General features: G+C 37.5%; 1 protein-coding gene across 2 annotated transcripts in view; it reads right to left on the bottom strand.

Annotated features, from left to right (window-relative positions):
- Positions 1 to 321: 321 nt before the first annotated feature.
- The window catches only part of LOC133648876 (ETS-related transcription factor Elf-2-like), a 33,584-nt gene continuing 13,411 nt past the window's right edge, over positions 322 to 20,494 (bottom strand). Inside the window, exons 3-9 of one of the 2 annotated variants that reach the window (XM_062045375.1) lie at positions 9,513 to 9,783; positions 8,246 to 8,350; positions 4,559 to 4,678; positions 4,378 to 4,461; positions 3,980 to 4,172; positions 3,652 to 3,882; positions 322 to 1,302 (exon numbers count right to left, since the gene is read on the bottom strand). In XM_062045375.1, coding sequence (XP_061901359.1) covers positions 804 to 1,302; positions 3,652 to 3,882; positions 3,980 to 4,172; positions 4,378 to 4,461; positions 4,559 to 4,678; positions 8,246 to 8,350; positions 9,513 to 9,783 — 1,503 coding nt within the window. In that variant the 3' untranslated portion in view covers positions 322 to 803. The remainder of the gene's footprint in view (positions 1,303 to 3,651; positions 3,883 to 3,979; positions 4,173 to 4,377; positions 4,462 to 4,558; positions 4,679 to 8,245; positions 8,351 to 9,512; positions 9,784 to 20,494) is intronic. The other variant, XM_062045376.1, reaches the window with a different exon arrangement.

The raw sequence follows: 20,494 nt of genomic DNA, 5'->3' as shown, positions 1-20,494 counted from the left end.
CCTCATTTACAACATGAAATTACAGACCTTGTTTTATGGGGGGTGTTTTTTTTCTTGCCTTCAATGCCAATATGGTTCCCTGTATGTGGTTCTCAGCCTGCTTCATGTGTGAAGTGTCTTGAGAAAATTTAAAATATAACAGCCAAGTTGACATGATTTCTTCTGTGTCTCAACTCATCACTAATAAACCATTACCACACACTAGGTGGATTACAATGGAGCAGAATACAATTATTTTCAAAATGTTTTATAACATTTCTGTAAAATGTACTTCATTACACTCATAGTACAAGAAAAACAATGAATATTTTACTTCAAATGTAAAGCACAAGTCTGAGTTATTTTATTTGGGTCTAGACATCTTTTCACTCCCTTTTTAAATGGCAGTACAAAAAAAGACACTGTATTTGTGACCAACAGTGAAGGGGAAGGGCTTTGGACAGTAAAATGAAACAAAGATGAATTGATCTAAACAAACTCAAACAGGAAAGAAACACCTGCTGCGTATCAAAATGCTCTGTACATTTACATTTATAACAATACATTTTTCAGGCAATGTATGTGAGATACTGTTTGAATACAAATAGCAACTGCTTCATTTACAAACTAAGGCTGCCCACCTACTTTGAGCTTCTGTTCAATAGGAGTCCCTTTTATCCTATCTTGGTTTCCTTAACGAGAACAGTCCGTGACAGTCAAAGAGTGGTGCTGTGTGATGGGGTGGGGTGGGTGACTTGCCTTCCAGGGCAGCTTTTACAGTCTGTCATGTTCCCCCCACACTTTATCAGCTCAAATTTGAGTTCTCAGGAAGCTGAGCTTTCTTCTGGTGCTGCTGGTTGACTGGAGGGGGACGGGACATTTGATTGTGTTGTGGAAGGCTTCTTTAGTTGGGTGGGACTTTGGACATGCTGCACAGAAATCTGCGGTTTGGCTAGAATGAGCTGTGGCACCGATGTGCCCGTTGCCAGTTGGACCATGGATGTGGTGGCTGCTTTCGTGACAGCCTGAGAAAGATTTGTAGGGGCAGGTTTGGCCTGTACGAGCTGGGTCAGCTGGCCTGATTGATTTGCCTGCATGAATGCAGCAAGCTGGTTTGCTGGGATGGTGATAATTGTTATTTTGTCACCTGCTTTGGAGCCTGTAGGCAGCATGGTGGGTACGGCCTGAATAACAAGTTTTGGAGCGGCACTAGCGCTGGCTACTGTAACTGGAGCTCCTGCAGCCGTGGTTAGTACTGGGGAGGAGTTTAATGTAAGATGGCCAAGAGAGTTAGTCATCACCACAGGCATGGTGCGGATGGACCTGTCAGAAAAAAAATCAGGGATTATCATATGTACACCATATTTACATCACATGTACACCATAAATATAGTCCTGAAAATTCTTGGGACGACGGAAGCCTCAGGCTGGGTTTCGTTTCTTCAACTTTCGTCACAAGTTCTCCATTGTATTCAGGTCAGGACTCTAACTTGGACATTCTAAGACATTGCCATAATTCAGTCCCTCCAGGATTTCGCAACGTCACCAATTCATACAAATTCAACCAATTCCTGCAAATTATGCAGAGCCTCGGACTTGATCCAATCCTCACAATTTCCATGCACATTTTGGCCAATCAGCTACATTTATGGCAACAAAATTTGTCCCAGCATCATACAATAGGTAACATCATTGTTGTTCAACCAATCAAATGTCTCCCTACATTGTCTGCGTCTTCAATTCCTTGTTTACATTGACAGAAGCATTTATTCACTCATTTATTACTCATCATTCACTGATTTTACCAACAAAATCGCAGCTATAGATCGCTCTCAAAAGTTTCTCAATGTTCTCAACAAAAGTGCGAGCAAACTACGGAACATTAGCAAAAGTTTACGCTCAAATTTCAACTTTCAAAACATGCGTAAATGTGCATGATAACTTCTGAAACTTGTTGACGACAAAGCAGTCAGCCAATAATAGCATATAATAAGAAGAAGACGTATGCTGGTGTTTGTTCTACAAACTATGCACACATTTGAGTGAATTGGTCACATGTGCAAGTATAAAAAATGCCAGCAGATGGAGCACTCTGTTGGTTAAGATATGTATTAACTATGCTAAGCCTAAATTTACACTTTATGGAAAGAAAAAAGCTTTTATAGGCATATGTATGTATACAAAATCTCACAAAAGTGAGTACACCCATGGACTAGTTTAACTACAGTACATCTTTTCGAGGGAAACTATTAGAAATACAGCTTGGATATACTTCAGAGTAGTCAATGTACAGTTGGTATACAAAAGGTACTTTTCATAGTATTGTCCTTTAAGGTTATTTGCATTGTTTACTTGTTGTCTTCATCATAAACAATTTTTAACTGTGAACGTTTTTTTCCACCAAATGTAAAGGCTGAGATATAATTTTTAGTCTTTTCCTACCTTTTATAATTCCAAAGGGGTAATCAATTTATTACATCTTTAATTTTCTCCTGTGATTTTATTGCAACACACACACACAACTGAAAAAAAACCTTGCACTTTTCATTGCAATTTTTGGGAAAACTTCTGCTATTCAGGCATCTCAAAAAAGGTCCATGAGATCCTGGGGAGGGACTGTTGTCAATGTTCAAAAACGTTTATTTTAAAATGAATATAAAGCACATTTTGTTAAATTTGTTGAAATCCTGTGTTGTTTAGGGTTAGGGTTACAAAAATATAACACTTAACACTGATGACAAATTCATAAAATCGAAAGGGAATGTCATGTTAATGAAAAAAAAGGCCGTAAAACATTGCAACTTTTGCCGCAAATATTTTAAAATGCTGCCGCGAGATCAAGCATTTTAGGCCGCAACAATCACTAAAAAAGTCTGCGAAATGCTGGAGTGACTAAAAATTGTGTAACATACTTCACTCCCTTGGCAGTATGTTTCAAATCATTGTACTGTTCTAACTCCCAGTTGTGGGTGAGTTTCTCAATGGATTCCTTCATGTTTTTAATTAAAGCTGTTGATGTAATCCTCATTTCTAAAGATTCCTTGGACCTTGACATGGTTCTATGTGCCACTGGAACACAAGCATCACCATAGCATTACAAAAATGTTTTTCAGCGTGTAGGCTTCTCCTTTCTTTTTTCCGACATTTAGCACCAAATAACTTTAACTTTGTCTCATCAGATCACAGGATGACGACCAAAAGCTGGGATCTTGCTTTGGATGACTTTAAACAAAAGCCAGGCAAGATTATTATTCCAAGCAGTTCGTCTGCACAAAGAAAGTACTAGCTGAAGAACACTGTGCTCATCGTCAAGTATGGCAGTAAAAACGTGATGCTTAGGAGTATGCTCATCATTGGTATTGATTTAATTGTAGTATCGTTTAAAATTTATACAATACCCATCTCTAGTATCATGTGAAAATGGGTACGCCTCTGTACCAAATCAAGAGTTTATCCAATTACTGTATGAATACACCCCTAATGTTCAGATGCTCGAACAATCATTGGATCATGTATTTTTTTTAGCAAAATATTGTTAGTTCTCATAGGTCAACTACAATGATCTCACAATAATTACAATGCTAAATTATCTGATAAAACAATGTCCATTTTAGTCATTGGGGTGCATGACTAAAGCAAATTCAAAAGTTTGAAAGGAAAGTAGTGTCAAACCTGGTGGTAGTATTACTGGGGATGATGGTGACATAGGTTTGTTGAGCGTGGGAGGCAGCAGGGGCGTTTGCACCCAGGATTTCTGAACCTTGCTGGCTGGACAACATGCTCTCGCTGTCTTCACCTTCATCATTATCATCAATGATTCGAATGTTCTTTGGCATGTCTTTAAACTGGTAGGCCAACCTCTGACCCTCCACCTTTGCAAGGATGCCACGCTGGTAATAATATCTGCATAAGAACACATAAGATTGATCATATTCTACAACATCCCCACATTTATCAGAAATTGTATTTCTAAGTTTTTGTATTTTGTAGAGTAGCTGACCTTAAGGCTCGGCCCATTGTTTCATAGTTCATATCAGGCTTGTTCTTGTGTTTCCCCCATAGTTTGGACACCGCCTTGGAATCAACCAATTTAAAGATGCCCTTTTCTCTTTGCATCCACTTAATGTATCTAGGACAGGTGTTTTTGTCCTGCAATAGCTCCAGAAGAAACTCCCACAGGTAGGTGGTATTTCCTAGAAGAAAAACAATGTCACCAAGTCTAATGCAAATTAGATTTTTAGGACACTTTGACTTGAATAAAGCATATTGATATGAGGAACGGGAGCTTTTTGGCTTCATTCAAGGTATATTGACTCCACTTTCAAGCAAGTCTAGCTTCTGCACACATTATTACACTGTACCTTATTAAAGTATGCACATAAAATGCATATGTCATACCTTTTCCCTCCCTCTGCCTCTTTTTCATCCCCATGTCAAAGGAGCCATTGGATGTAGGTTGATGCATCTTTATCTTACGTCCACCTAAAAGTGTTGAATTTATTTATTTTCTGGGTTTCCTCGCATCTTTCAACATCAAACAAAGCAAATTACTATCTAGAATGAGTCTTATAATACTGACCTCCTCTCTTCCTCTTGGCAGCAGGTTCACAATCAGGTGGGATTGGGAAGGATTCCTCTTCCTCTAATGATCCACACTCTGTAGAAACCTCCACCACTGTCTCCATCATCACATCTTCTGCTGGGTCCAAACACATAATAATCATTCCATTTTCTCATTCCATTTGGATCTCTTCAACAAATACTGCATCTTTACTTCGATGCAAGTACATGTAACTAAGTAGGTAAATAAAGTCAATATTCAGAATTTTCAAGCAATTTATTTTGACTGTACATGCATGCCCTTTTACCTTAATCTTGGATGGTCACCTAAAAGGCGGCCAGTGCAAAGTTGAGTGAGGAGACTTCGACTTGTGTACCAGGAGGCAAATTTCATTTCAAAATACACCCAGGCTAAACTTTAGGTCAGGGGTACCCTAACATACAGTCGTGGTCAAAAGTTTACATACACTTGTAAAGAACATAATGTCATGGCTGTCTTGAGTTTCCAATAATTTCTACAACTCTTTATTTTTTTGTGACAGAGTGATTGGAGCACATACTTGTTTGCCACAAAAAACATTCATGAAGTTTGGTTCTTTATGAATTTATTATGGGTCTACTGAAAATGTGACCAAATCTGCTGGGTCAAAAGTATACATACAGCAATGTTAATATTTGGTTACATGTCCCTGGGCAAGTTTCACTGCAATAAGGCGCTTTTGGTAGCCATCCACAAGCTTCTGGTTGAATTTTTGACCACTCCTCTTGACAAAATTGGTGCAGTTCAGCTAAATTTGTTGGATTTCTGACATGGACTTGTTTCTTCAGCATTGTCCACATGTTCTCAATGGGGTTTAAGTCAGGACTTTGGGAAGGCCATTCTAAAACCTTAATTCTAGCCTGATTTAGCCATTCCTTTGCGACTTTTGACGTGTGTTTGGGGTCATTGTCCTGTTAGAACACCTAACTGCGCCCAAGACCCAATGATGGTTTTAGGTTGTCCTGAAGAATTTGGAGGTAATCCTCCCTTTTCATTGTCCCATTTACTCTCTGTAAAGCACCAGTTCCATTGGCAGAAAAACAGGCCCAGAGCATAATACTACCACCACCATGCTTGATGGTAAGAATTAGTGTTCCTGGGGTTAAAGGCCACACCTTTTCTCCTCCAAACATATTGCTGGGTATTGTGGCCAAACAGCTCAATTTTTGTTTCATCTGACCACAGAACTTTCCTCCAGAAGGTCTTATCTTTGTCCATGTGATCAGCAGCAAACTTTAGACAAGCCTTAGGGTGTTGCTTCTGGAGCAAGGGCTTCCTTCTTGCATGGTAGCCTCTCAGTCCATGGCGATGCAAAACAAGCTTGACTGTGGACACTGACACCTGTGTTCCAGCAGCTTCCAATTCATTGCAGAACTGCTTTTTGGTGGTTCTCAGTTGACTCTTGATCATCCTGACCAATTTTCTCTCAGCAGTAGGTGATAGCTTGCCTTTTCTTCCTGATCGTGGCAGTGACAAAACTGTGCCATGCACTTTATACTTACAAACGATTGTCTGCACAGTTGCTCTTTGAACCTTACGCTGCTTTGAAATGGCTCCAATTGACTTTCCTGACTTGTTCAAGTCAATGATTCGTTTTTTCAGATCTGTGCTGAGGTCCTTTGACTTTCCCATTGTCGCGTTTGTAACCGAGTCTAGTGACTGCATCACATGAGCCCTATTAAATGGGCTCAGAGAACTCAACAGGTGTTGTCAATCATAATCACTCACATGAAGTTAAGAGGCCATGCCATGAAGCTAATTTGATTTGATTGTAACTTTTCTACATCACCAAAATTGATCATGTATGTTGCTGTATGCATACTTTTGACCCAGCAGATTTAGTCACATTTTCAGTAGACCCATAATAAATGCATAAAAGAACCAAACTTCATGAATGTTTTTTGTGACAAACAAATATATGTGCTCCAATCACTCTATCACAAAAAAATAAGCGTTGTAGAAATTACTGGAAACTCAAGACAGCCATTAAATTATGTCCTTCACAAGTCTATGTAAACATTTGACCACGACTGTATATATATTGTATATTCTACTATAATTACTTTATTGAATTAACAACCTCCTAGCGCTGTTTTGCACTTGTTTTAATTGTCCTTGTTCATATGTTGTTTATGCTTGTAAATGTTGAACATTATAAATAAAGGTATATGAAAAAAATATATATATTTGCTCATTTGTGTTGAAGTGAATACGGCTGAGGGAGCGCTCAGTGATGTATGAAACATGCTAATTTTCCTAATAAACATGACATGATGTCACAGTAAAAGCACTACACGCCTACAGTCACAAAAAGAATGGCACAATTTGGGACCCCAGATTCGTTTCATTTGCCATATTGAGGCAGCGATTATCCTGCTTTCAAACCTCAAGACCTTTTGTACACAGTTTGAAAGCCATAGCCGAAGAAAAGAAACAGACGCAGCAATTTATGGATGACAGCAAAGTTATTGAGTTAATTTTAATAAATTAATTTACTTTTACCGGTCGATTGATTGACTTAATACTATCAGCGCAGTCCTACCATTGAATTATTTTTTTAATGCGTCTGGACATCAAATTCAATGATTTTAATGTTATTAAAGGTGTTAATTTTTGCATAATTCATTTAATGCCCCGCGGAAACCATGTGTACGCTTTGCTTTACGATGCTTCTTTAAACTTGTTGTGCGCCGATGATGAGAAAGCGGCTGCAACAAATTATCTCAGTTTGATCTTAATCCATCTGAGTTTGTTTGCGAAATTGGCCGCCTTTGTGACTTTTGCATTTGTAGCAGGCGCTTGTTGCTACCACACCATCTTTTTCCAAAAAATACAAACAAATAATTTTAATGCACTGCAGAGTTATTTAATGTGACTACCAAGATGGAGAAATATATATATACAAGCTAACAAATGTTACCAAACTGGCCATTAGAGACAAAACGGAAGGTGATCAGACTTGTATACTCCAAGTACATTTATAAGAGCTTTTTCTGGAATCCGAGGATAGAAGCATGTACTTCACATACAAATAAAAGGTAAGCACCCAGATGTTAATTTGATAAAAAATAAATAAATGTGACTAAAAAGTATTTATTTTTTTAACTCCCAAGTGTCTCACCTGCCTTGAACCTCGCTGCATGTAACCGTTACTGCACCACACACAAAATTGGCTTTAATTAATTGCAGTAAATTATTTGCTTTTAAATTTACTCAAAAAATTGGCCCAACATTTTGACACACATAATTTTATGTCATACACAACCATTTTTTTATGTTTTAGATGAAAGCAAAATTGCCCAAAACTTGGTAACAGTATTCTTTTAAGTTCTGTCTGGGTGTATTTTGAAGCGAAATCTGCCACTGAACACCAGTCATAATCACTGGCTAATACATTGACCTGATCACGGACTGTACAGCACTTTTCAGGTAACCATAAGTGGTTACATAATGAAGCATGTGCGATCAAAATAAATTGTATGAATAATTTGCGTTTATATGATTAATGTGACAGTTTATGTGATGAATTGAATGTGTAAATTTTTGACAGCCCTACGAGGGCTAATATCCTTTTAAGACAATACCTCAGCAACTAGTTTCAGTATTCTGGTGAAAATACAGATACACTATTGACAAATAAGCTTTCAAGCATGCAAGTGGGTTTACCTGTATTGCGGTCATGCAGTCCTCCAGGAGACTCCATATGCAGAAGAGCTTCAGCTGCTTCAAAGGTTTTATCAAAACAAACCACGTCCTGACCCGACATCTCCACTAAAAAAGACAATGAGCATATGTTATTACAGAATTGCTTCAGACTTTACCTACAGACTCACTAAAATATAGTGGGTTCATGAGTCACCCTTTTGTATGTAGAATTTGGTAGTAATTTCTAAACCGAATTTGCTGTGGATATTCATCCATCCTTACATTAATCTAATGTATCTATCATCTATTGAACTTACTCAAAAGAGAGATACAGATGACTGCAGCCAATTACTGTTAATAACAAGGAGGACTGCAGCAATCGATTATTTTAGTAGTCGAGTAATCTATCGATTAATTTGTTCGATTAATCCAATAGTTGGATAAAACACACTTGAATAGCCTCAATACGTAGTTCAGGGAATAGAGTTGAGTAAACAAAGATTATTGCGGTTGCCATAACCTTTTTTATATATAAATAAATTCACATGTTCAATATTGAAATTACACTTTTAACAAAAAAAACAATGAATAAACAATAAAAGTTAAAAATGTAAAAAAAAACAGTGTTGTTTAAAACCCGGCAATAAACAAATACAAGAATTAAGTTAAACAATAAGGCAAAGTATAGTAATGCATTATAACTTATAACACGTCACTCACATTCAAATAATAAAGATGAAAGCACATTGTGTAACCTGAATAAATGAGGTACATAGTTTAAATTGTGTGTGTAATTAAAACAAACACATTTAAAAAGGTATCCATTGGAGAAGTGATGTTTTCAATTGGGTAAAACAACTTGTTAGCGTTAATATACAAACTGGAAAAACTAACATGTTCTCACATGCCCAAATGTGTTTGACTAATCCTTTTATTATGCGAGTCAAGCATATTAAATGGTGTCAGCCAACTGCCAAAATAGGCTTTTACTTAGTGTCAGGTTGTTTACTTTGTATTAACGCAGGGTGCTTTCTGGAAATATGCTACACAACTATACTCTTTTTTTTGTTTTGTTTGTTTTTTGGAATGTATACTCTTTTTTGTTAACCTTATGCCTTTGGTGTGCAACTTGTGCATATATGTAAATGCTGTGCCAGGAACACTAGCACTGAGAAATAGTATGTGTCACCTGTAGGGCAAAAATACAAACATGTGATTATTTTTTTGTAATTAAGGAATTGTAATTAATGCATGAAACCATAATCTTACAAGTAGTATAATCTCTTACCAGTCTCTGCCACTTCTGTGACCACCTCCTGCTCTTCAGCCACATCCTGCATGATGTAAGTCTCGTCATCATAGACCAGAACCTGTGCAGAGTAACACTCTTCCACTTGTGCATTAGGCACCTCCTCTACGATCACTGCGGGGCAGCCATCATCCTGCACTTCCACACCTTCCTCTTCCTCTACTTCGTCACCTCCACCCACAATTACTGCCTCTACCTCCTGCTGAATTACTTCGTCATCCTCCTCCTCCTCAGCTGGCTGTGGCTCACACTGCAGTTTGGAAAGATGCAAGAGGGCAGATGTGTAGTTGGTTGGTTGCACTGTATCCCACAGGACTGCAATCTATTTGTCGCCTCAGTCGGTTGCGGCGGTCAATGACAAATTCATCAATTTTCTTAATTGACCAAGACGCGTTTGCAAAACGTGAGTAAAAAAAAACATGAAACGCAGAACAAATAGGTTTAGAGCATTTTTAAAATACACACACAAAACTGTTCTGCTTGTGAGTAAGGGTGGGCATCCTTTTACATTTTAACCGATACTAGTACCAAATCAATATTTAAAAAACAAACCCTGTGCTAAGTAATATAATGTATTGTTGCATTCGTAAGAAGACACACAAAGTCAAACACTCTTTTTGATTTTTATTGACAATCTTATGCTACAGTAACAACCGGCCCACTTCCAACACACATTGCCTCCCATGCAAACACGCCCGTCTCCATGCTTCCCTCGGCACACAATACTACTTCCTCTTCTCCGCCAACACTGTGTGTTCCCAGACCATGGGAAGATTTAACATCATAACACACAAACATACATATTAACACTAGCAGGTAGAGGTGGGAATCTTTGGCCACCTCACAATTTGATTACGATTACGATTCAGGAGCTACGATTCGATTATAAATCGATTATTGATGCATCTTTAGTTTGTGTATATTGATGCAGTGTTAAATTACTTTTTGTTTCACTAAATAAGCATTTATTCACTTGCAACATTCAAAAACAGTGCATTAGTAAGAATAAACAGTTAAATTAATTACCATCACATGTATTATGTTATATTAAATGTGTGCAAAACTGGAACATAAGTCCCCTATAATAAAGGAGCTAGTCTGATCTCTCAATGAGGTGGCTCACTGCAGTTAGATACATTTTAGAACTGTCTGCATTACAGTATTTACAATAAATAAATAGATTATCAATTATTTGCGCTTACTAATCGTTTTTATAATAATCCATGTCCGAATTGCGATGAATCTAAAAATCTATTATTTCCCCCACCTGTACTAGCAGGTCACTGAAGTACGAATGGATATACATAGTTTATTTGCGTACTATTGACTAATGATGCACCGTAAATTCGGCTGCCGAAAAGACTTTGACTTGACTTAATTTCGATCACAACAACAAAAAATACTCTCCATCTATACATTTTTAACAAGGCAAATAAAAAAATTAAAAAACACTATGTGTGTCCGAAAAGGAGAAGGAATAAGCAAAATCTTATTTACAACAGAATGCATGATGACCTTAAATAACACTATTCATCTAGTACATTTTATAATATATAGTATATTGAGTATGTAATTACATAATACATTTATAATGACATCCATGAATACTCAAAAAAAATAAATACAAAAATAATGAATCAAATTAACACTCATTTCATCAAATGTAGTTTATATGAATAAAATATAGGGCTGGGCGATATGGCCGGAAACCATATCACGATATATGTTTTTTATATTGATAGATATTGATCATTATTAATACTATTTATGACTTATTTAAGCATGTCAATAAATACAGTCAAACAAATTCCAACTTACTAAGGGTGCGATTTATCAGTGGAGAAGGTGTCTGGTGGCCAGGTAGGATGAGCGTGGCTAAGGTAATAAAATAATTTAAGTAGATTTGAAGATAGTTGCGCTCCTCGACTACAGTCTGGGACTGGGAGCAGAACAGCAGGAAAGGCGTGACACTCGGTAGTTGATACGGTTACGTGATTGACTGTTAGTGTGTCACTCCCATTGTTCAGTGACACTTCCTGCTTCCTGTTCGCTGGGATCCTAAAGCGCAAACTTAATGAAACAAATCTTGCTTCATAATTTCTGGTTTCTTCTGACCAAAAAATATTAATATATATTGAATATTCAATCGAATGCATTTTATACGGATATCGAGTATGCGTCTATCGCGATATATATTGATATCGTATTATCGGCCCAGCCCTAATAAAATATATCCTTCAGATATTTTATTTTTCCTACTCCTTGTTGTAGTTGTATTTTTTATTTGTTTTTAAATATAACAATGTTATTGCTTTGTTTGATTTCCTCATGCAATTCAAGGTTTCCCTGAGATTGCCAAGATACCTGTGGCGGTGGTGGCGTTGTTAGGGGTGTGGTTATGGGCGTGGTCACCATGACGCTATCGCAATATTTGCATAATCTGCTATGATGATATGATTTTCCTTTAAAAAGGTTAAACAAATGTATACTTACATTGGAAACAAATATGTTATTAATTAATATTAACATATATGGTTACATTGTTTCGCCATCTTTTCAATGTTTGCTGCTGCTTATTATAATTAATAGATTATTACAATGTGTTTTGAGAATTTTTCAAGTGTCTAGAGACTTTTAATGTATTTTTTATTAAAAATGACTAACAACAAATCTAGCATCTTTTTACGGTGTTATTATAAATGTACTAATGTTCAGAACCCTACTCACCAGATCCATAAATGTAATTATTTGCGACTTTATAAAGAGTGCATTAGTGTGTTCCCAAAAGCCAACATTGTGTATTATTCTCAGTAGGCCAACTTTTGCTGGATGATATATTGACCTACAAAGTATTGCAGATAAACGATTATATTGCCATTATTTTTATGAGACCAAATTACCATTGATGTAATGTTAATACATAATAATAATAACGCATGTATATACTGTACTTTCAAATGCAATAAACTTGTATTTCTCAAATATTTGAACATTGAGAATGGAATGTAAACTTAAAACTCCAAGTTAAATAAAGCAAACATTTTACAACCCAAAAATATAATTTGTTGCACTTGAAAAAAAGTTACAACCAAAAGCAATACAATATCTTAGATTGGAACTGCTCTTTTTTGGGGGGAATTTTGCCTATTGTTCACAATCATGAGAGGCAAGAACACACGGTTATTTTTTTATATTTTAAAAATGATAAACGCTTGCAAGACACAGCCAATGGAAGTCACCGATTTTGCCTTCAAAGCCCTCTAAAACAACTTCAAAACCCTCCAACATTTTATATACACACTGCTAGCATAAATTTAGTAACAGACACATTCATAACAATAAGTAATATGTAAAATATTTACCGTATATTAGTCATTTTTTGCCGGAACTAATTTCCTCTGCATATTTATTTCCATTTCCATAGCAGTGCACTTCCGACTTCTGGCAACAAAGTGTGTTCCTACTTCTGGATACAAACGCAAGTGTCTCGTAAACATGGCATACTTGCTAATAAACAACGAATAACTATTCATGGACAAATGAGGATTCACAACTTTATATTTTTGAACCTGAATATACGAAGGATGAACTGCTGTTACGTTGGAGCAGCCGGAAGCCGAGAGAGTGAGGCCAGTGCGACTTTAAATGACGCTGTAAATGTGGAGCTTGGAGCCAAGCTAGGTCAACATAAATGGACTGATAATCCAAAATCAACTGGAAACGTCCCCAGCCAGCTGGATCAAACGAACAACTGTCCATCGAGTGAGTCACTATACTATTAGTTATGATACATGCAGCACATCATGCGTGTTAGTACAACTATAGTACATATGCTGTCAAGCTAGCTGTGTAAAAACAAAACATGAAATATGCGCTAACGCTTTACAGATACTTTAATGATTGTTCATGTTTTTAAGAATGGTGTCCTATTGCATTGAGTTGTGTATTAAAAACTCAAAGGCGATTCGGGTTCTGACGTAGCAGCTGGCTTATCTCTCGCCGTAACTAGTTCACGGCTATTACCGTAGCACGCCAATGTGTTCGCTCTTACAATAACAATGTCGCTACAGCTTGGTTATTATAAAGGTTACAAAATGCAAATTAAGTATTATTGGTGGTTATTGAATTTATTTTTAAAGTGATTTAGAGGCAAATTGGATCGCTCCTATTAGCTGCATTGCTAGCTACCTAGAAAAAGTCGATTTTTGGTATTGTGAACGACAGTCAAATTTTAAAAAAAAACGGAGGTTCCCTTTTAAGGAGGGGATTGGGGGGGTCTCGAATCTACACTACCATAACAATAAATAAAATCGCTAAAGTTCTGACAAAGTTGCACTTGGATTTTGAACATGTAGACAGGCGTAGGGTTGTACATTACTTATCTGACAATCAAGTTAGGATCATTTTAAAACGAAAGTGCAAAGTAACTATACGAACATCCATCCATCCATCCATTTGGGAGAAACTTTTACACGTAAACAAACTGCGTGGTTGCTTGCTCTGCGTACCAATCTGCTAATTCATTCCTACATGAGCAGCTTTCTCGCGGCGGCGAGTGACGGCAGCGGGGCGGCAAGGGAGAGGCCCGGCTAGCAGCCAGCAGCAGCGGCACCACCACCTCGCGGCGGCGGGATCGGCAGCTTTCTCGCGGCGGCGAGTGACGGCAGCGGGGCGGCTAGGGAGAGGCCCGGCTACCGGCCAGCAGCAGCGGCACCACCACATCACTGCGGCGGGACCAGCAGCTTTCTCGCGGCGGCAAGTGACGGCAGCAGGGCGGCGAGGGAGAGGCCAGGCTGGCGGCTAACGGCTAGCGGCTGGCAGCAGCGGGACCATCTCGCGGAGACGAGACCGGCAGGTGACTGCGGCGAGGCCCGGGAGAGGAGAGAGGCTGGAGCGAGGCTTGCCAGGCCGGACGGGACCCCATCGGTGGGAAGGCGAAAGTGCCGTGACGCGTCTCGGCAATTTGGGTTGTGAGTTTTAGCCAGTAAAGAAACCGAACTGAAATTAAGAAGAAAACCAAGTGAATTAAGAAAATGAGTGCGAAACACAAGAAATTCGAGGAAGACTTGGAGGAGATCAGAAAATCGCTTAACTCCCTGTCGGAGGATGTAAGGACAGTGGCCAAACAGCAAGACACACTCATGGAGTTGTTGACCGAAATCAAAATGCTGAAAAACATCATCAAGGAAAAAGACAAGAAAATTGTTGACCTAGAAGCAAGAATTGACGAAATTGAACAGTACACCAGAATGGACGATTTAATTATAAGTGGACTAGAAACCAAACATCGCACATATGCAAGAGTGGCCGGGACTCGCAGCAGGGACGCTGACAAGGACGCCGAAGCCCCGGCAGACGAACTTGTGACACTTGAACGGCAAGTAATTAACTTTTTTTCCAGTAAGAACATGACTCTTCAAAGTGGCAGCATTTCAGCGTGCCATACTATCCCCAGGAAGGACAGCAGAACCAACCCAGCCATTGTGATCCGGTTTGTAAATCGGAAACACAAGACGGAGTTACTACGGCAGGGAAGGAAGCTGAAGGGAACTGGGGTTTACATCAATGAACATCTTACCAAGAAGAACGCTGACATTGCAAGACAAGCACGCATCCTCAGAAAAGAAAACAAGATACAAGCAACATGGACACGGAACTGCAAAATCATGATTCGGCTAAATGGACCATATGAAGAAGCCAAAGTTGTCATGATCCGAGAGCTCCGCAACTTGGATCAATATAGATGAGACCTGCTAGACTTATGACTGACACGGCTCATCCTTGGCTGGAGACGGGGAAGGCTACGCAGCGAGAAGGTGAGACAACTGAGAATCAAAAGTTTCTAAGAGCTGAATACATGGACTATAAACTGTATGACTTTGAAAATGATGTTGACCCAGAAAACCATCTGTTCAACTCAATCAATGCTACATGTGACTACTACACCGAGGAACAATTCAATGACAATGTTAGTTTAGATAATACATTTTCTTTAATACATTTCAACTGTAGAAGCTTATATGCAAATTTCTCAAAGATTGACGAATACCTGAAGACTCTAAATGGCAAATTCAAAATAATAGCACTTTCTGAAACATGGATCGATAAAGACAGAGGTATCGATTTCTCCATTGACGGGTATGAATTGTATCACTGTAGTAGAAGAAACAAGAAGGGAGGAGGTGTGGCCCTGTTTGTTGACTGTGAATTGAAATGTAGACCTGTGGAATGTATGACAGTGGTAATTGATGATTTATTTGAATGTGTAACTGTAGAGGTAGAAATAGAAAAGAAGAGAAATGTTATTGTTACGTGTATGTATAGGACACCTGGGTCTAAAGTAGAAGCATTTAATGATAGTTTGGAAGAATTATTGTGTAAGGTGAAGGAAAATAAAACATTTATCATGTGTGGCGACTATAACATAGACCTGCTAAGCTCACCCAGAAATAAATCAACAAGAGACTTCTTGGATGTGGTATATAGTAGAGGGCTTTATCCATTGATCACCAAACCCAGTAGAATAACGACAAATTGTGCAACGTTAATTGATCACATCTTTATAAATGACATAAAAAATAATATAAAAAGTGGACTAGTATTTAATGATATAAGTGACCACTTAACCTGTGTTTCTTACTTATGACTGTCCAATTGATAAAAAGAGGGAGGAAAAAACTCATAGATATGTAAGGAAAAGAATTGAAGAGGCAATAAATAGGTTTAGGAAGGACTTATTTGAAACTGACTGGAATGAGGTGTATGGGGGAGAAGCAAATGCTGCATATGAGGCTTTTCTTAATATATATTTATCATTGTATGAAAAGCATTGTCCGAATGTATGGAAACAAAGAGACAGCTACAATAAAAAGCCTTGGATTATAAAGGGACTACAGAATGCTTGTAAAAAGAAAAACAAACTTTATAGAGATTTCATAAAAGTAAAAACAAAGGATGCTGAAACGAAATATAAGGTTTACAAAAACAAATTGATAACAATAATGAGACAAGCAAAAAGAGAATATTATAATAATTTACTAGAAAAAAATAAAAACAATATCAAAGGAACTTGGAATATTCTGAACAAGGTAATAGGAAAAACATCTGGGCCTACAAACCCACCAAGCCATTTTATCAATGAGGATAATAAGATGATAACAAATATGAATGAAGTGGCAAACGGATTCAATTCTTTTTTTGTGAATGTTGGACCCAAAATGGCAGAGAGTATTGGAGAACATAAAGATATACAGAGTGGATGGAGAGGGGGAAGCAAAGTGCTACAGTCCATGCTTCTAGGAGATGTTAGTGAAAATGAAATTGTATCGGTGGTAACAAAACTGAAAAATAAGACATCAACAGACAGTGATGGTATAGACATGATAATTGTAAAAAATACTATTGACTGTATCATCAAACCTCTTTGTTATATTTTTAATCTTTCTTTTCAAACAGGGACCTTTCCAAATAAAATGAAGGTAGCAAAGGTAATTCCACTCTTTAAAACAGGAGATAAACATAGATTCACTAATTACAGACCAGTGTCACTACTGTCACAATTTTCTAAAATAATTGAAAAAATATTTGTAAAAAAATTAGATAGTTTTATTGAAAAGAACATGCTGTTGAGTGAGAGCCAGTATGGATTCCGGACCAATAGATCCACTGCTTAAGCTGTAATGAATATAATTGAGGATATAGCAACAGCAACTGATAATAAGAAATACACTATAGGGGTATTTATCGATCTTAAAAAAGCATTTGATACTATAGATCATTCTATATTATTGTCCAAGTTGTATTCATTTGGTGTGAGAGGAGTAGTTTTAGACTGGCTAAGAAGTTATTTAGATAATAGACAAGAGTTTGTGGATTTTATGGGTAATACATCTGAACAAATGAGGATTGAATGTGGAATTCCACAAGGTTCGGTTTTGGGACCAAAATTGTTTATTTTATATATTAATGATATATGTGAGGTATCAAAGTTATTGAAATTTGTATTATTTGCGGACGACACCAACTTTTATAGTTCGGGACACGACTTAAAAGCATTATCAAAAATTATTGAACAGGAAATGATTAAACTTAAGAGATGGTTTGATGCCAATAAATTATCATTAAATGTAGAAAAAACAAAGTTCATGATTTTTTGTAAGAGGAAAAGGGAGGAAACGATCAAATTGTCAATAAATGGAATAGATATTGAAAGGGTTTCTGAACTTAGATTTTAAGGAGTGATACTGGATGACGGTCTGACATGGAAATCTCATATTGCACATCTGCGGAAAAAGATGTCTAAGAGTATTTTTATATTAAATAAGGTAAAATATGTGTTAGATTATAGGGCAATGCGCATATTGTATTGTGCACTTATATTGCCATGTATCAGCTACTGTGTGGAAGTGTGGGGGAACACATAAGAGTAACATAAAGGCATTGTATCAACTACAGAAAAGAGCTATAAGGATTATTCATAAAGTAGATTACTTAGAACACACTAACATATTATTCATTAATTCAGGTTTATTGAAATTACAGGAGCTAGTAAAGTTACAGACATTATGTGTCATGTTTAAGGCTAAAAGCAAAACATTACCAGCAAATTTACAAAAAATGTTTGTCATCACTTCTGAGAATGAAGAGCATAGAAGAAAAGGTCATTTCCAACATCAGTATTCAAGGACAACTTTAAAACAAATGTGTATATCAGTGGTGGGGGTTAAACTATGGAATTCTCTTTATAATGAGATAAAAGATTGTAAAAATATATTCCAATTGAAAAAAATATATAAAGACAGAACAATAAAATCATATGGACAGCCATAAGTGTTTACATTTTGCTTTATATTTATTAATTTACTTGTTTTTTGCCTGGTTTTGTATTTGTTTTGTATCATCCCGTGAGGTGTACCTGTTTATTACTTATTTTGTTTTTTTGTTCGGTTTGTACTTCATGAAGTTTTGCACTTGTGTTTTTTTTGTTTTGTTTTGTTTTGTTTTCGTTATATTTGGATATAATTGTTGGTTCACATATCATTAAGTAAGACTATGTATTATGTGAAGGGGGCAGGAAAATATAAGATTTTTCTTCATCCTGCTCCTTCTCAGGCATTGGTGTGTAACGGTGTAACTGAATAATTGTGTTATAATTGTCTATCAAAGATGCACATCAATGAAGGAGATAAATAAAAATGATGATGATGATGATGATGATGATTTTCTACCGCTTGTCCCGTTCGGGATCGCAGGGGTTCTGGAGCCAATCTCAGCTGCATTCGGGCACCCTGGACAAGTCGCCACCTAATTGCACTACTGTTTAAAGGCCTACTGAAATGAATTTTTTTTATTTAAACGGGGATAGCAGATCTATTCTATGTGTCATACTTGATCATTTCGCGATATTGCCATATTTTTGCTGAAAGGATTTAGTATAGAACAACGACGATAAAGATTGCAACTTTTGGTATCTGATAAAAAAAAGGCTTGCACCTACCGGAAGTAGCGTGACGTAGTCAGTTGAACATATACGCAAAGTTCCCTATTGTTTACAATGATGGCCGCATGAAGTGAGAGAGATTCGGACCGAGAAAGCGACAATTTCCCCATTAATTTGAGCGAGGATGAAAGATTTGTGGATGAGTAAAGTGCAAGTGAAGGACTAGTGGGGAGTTGAAGCTATTCAGATAGGGAAGATGCTGTGAGAGCCGGGGGTGACCTGATATTCAGCTGGGAATGACTACAACAGTAAATAAACACAAGACATATATATACTCTATTAGCCACAACACAACCAGGCTTATATTTAATATGCCACAAATTAATCCTGCATAAAAACACCTGCGTGTTTGTTATGCTAGCTCCTAGCTCCTCTGCTAGCTCCTAGCTCCATAGAACACGCCAATACAATTCAAACACCTGATCAACACACACAATCACTCAGCCCAAAAGACCGTTTACCTAACCCAAGGTTCATAAAGCTTATATATTTTTAAAAAGTTACGTACGTGACGCGCACATACGGTCAAGTTATCGAATGTTTAGCAGCCAAGGCTGCATACTCACGGTACCTGATATTCAGCTGGGAATGACTACAACAGTAAATAAACACAAGACATATATATACTCTATTAGCCACAACACAACCAGGCTTATATTTAATATGCCACAAATTAATCCTGCATAATAACACCTGCGTGTTTGTTATGCTAGCTCCTAGCTCCTCTGCTAGCTCCTAGCTCCATAGAACACGCCAATACAATTCAAACACCCGATCAACACACACAATCACTCAGCCCAAAAGACCGTTCACCTAACCCAAGGTTCATAAAGCTTATATATTTTTAAAAAGTTACGTACGTGACGCGCACTTACGGTACGGTACGTGTTATGCTAGCTCCTAGCTCCTCTGCTAGCTCCTAGCTCCATAGAACACGCCAATACAATTCAAACACATGATCAACACACACAATCACTCAGCCCAAAAGACCGTTCACCTAACCCAAGGTTCATAAAGCTTATATATTTTAAAAAAGTTACGTACATACGCAAAAAAAAGCCAAAGCTGCATACTCACAGTAGCACGTCTGCGTCTTTGTCATCCAAATCAAAGTAATCCTGGTAAGAGTCTGTGTTGTCCCAGTTCTCTACAGGCGTCTGTGTATCCAAATCAAAAGTCCTCCTGGTTAGAGTCTCTGTTATCCGAGTTCTTCCATCTTGACTGCATCTTTCGGGAATGTAAACAAAGAAGCGCCGGCTGTGTACTGTTGTGGCTGACTACGTTCGAAAAATACGTCCATTTCGCACCGACAACTTTCTTCTTTGCTTGCTTGGCTTCCTTCTCCATAATGCAATGAACATGATTGAAACAGATTCACGAACACAGATGTCCAGAATACTGTGGAATTATGAAATGAAAACAGAGCTTTTTCATATCGGCTTCAATGTGGAAGGCATACCCG

Source organism: Entelurus aequoreus, linkage group LG04, assembly GCF_033978785.1.
Source record: "Entelurus aequoreus isolate RoL-2023_Sb linkage group LG04, RoL_Eaeq_v1.1, whole genome shotgun sequence".
Classification (NCBI taxonomy): Eukaryota; Metazoa; Chordata; class Actinopteri; order Syngnathiformes; family Syngnathidae; genus Entelurus; species Entelurus aequoreus.
The sequence above is the reverse complement of the archived record's forward strand: the minus strand, read 5'-3'. Positions and strand labels throughout refer to the sequence as shown.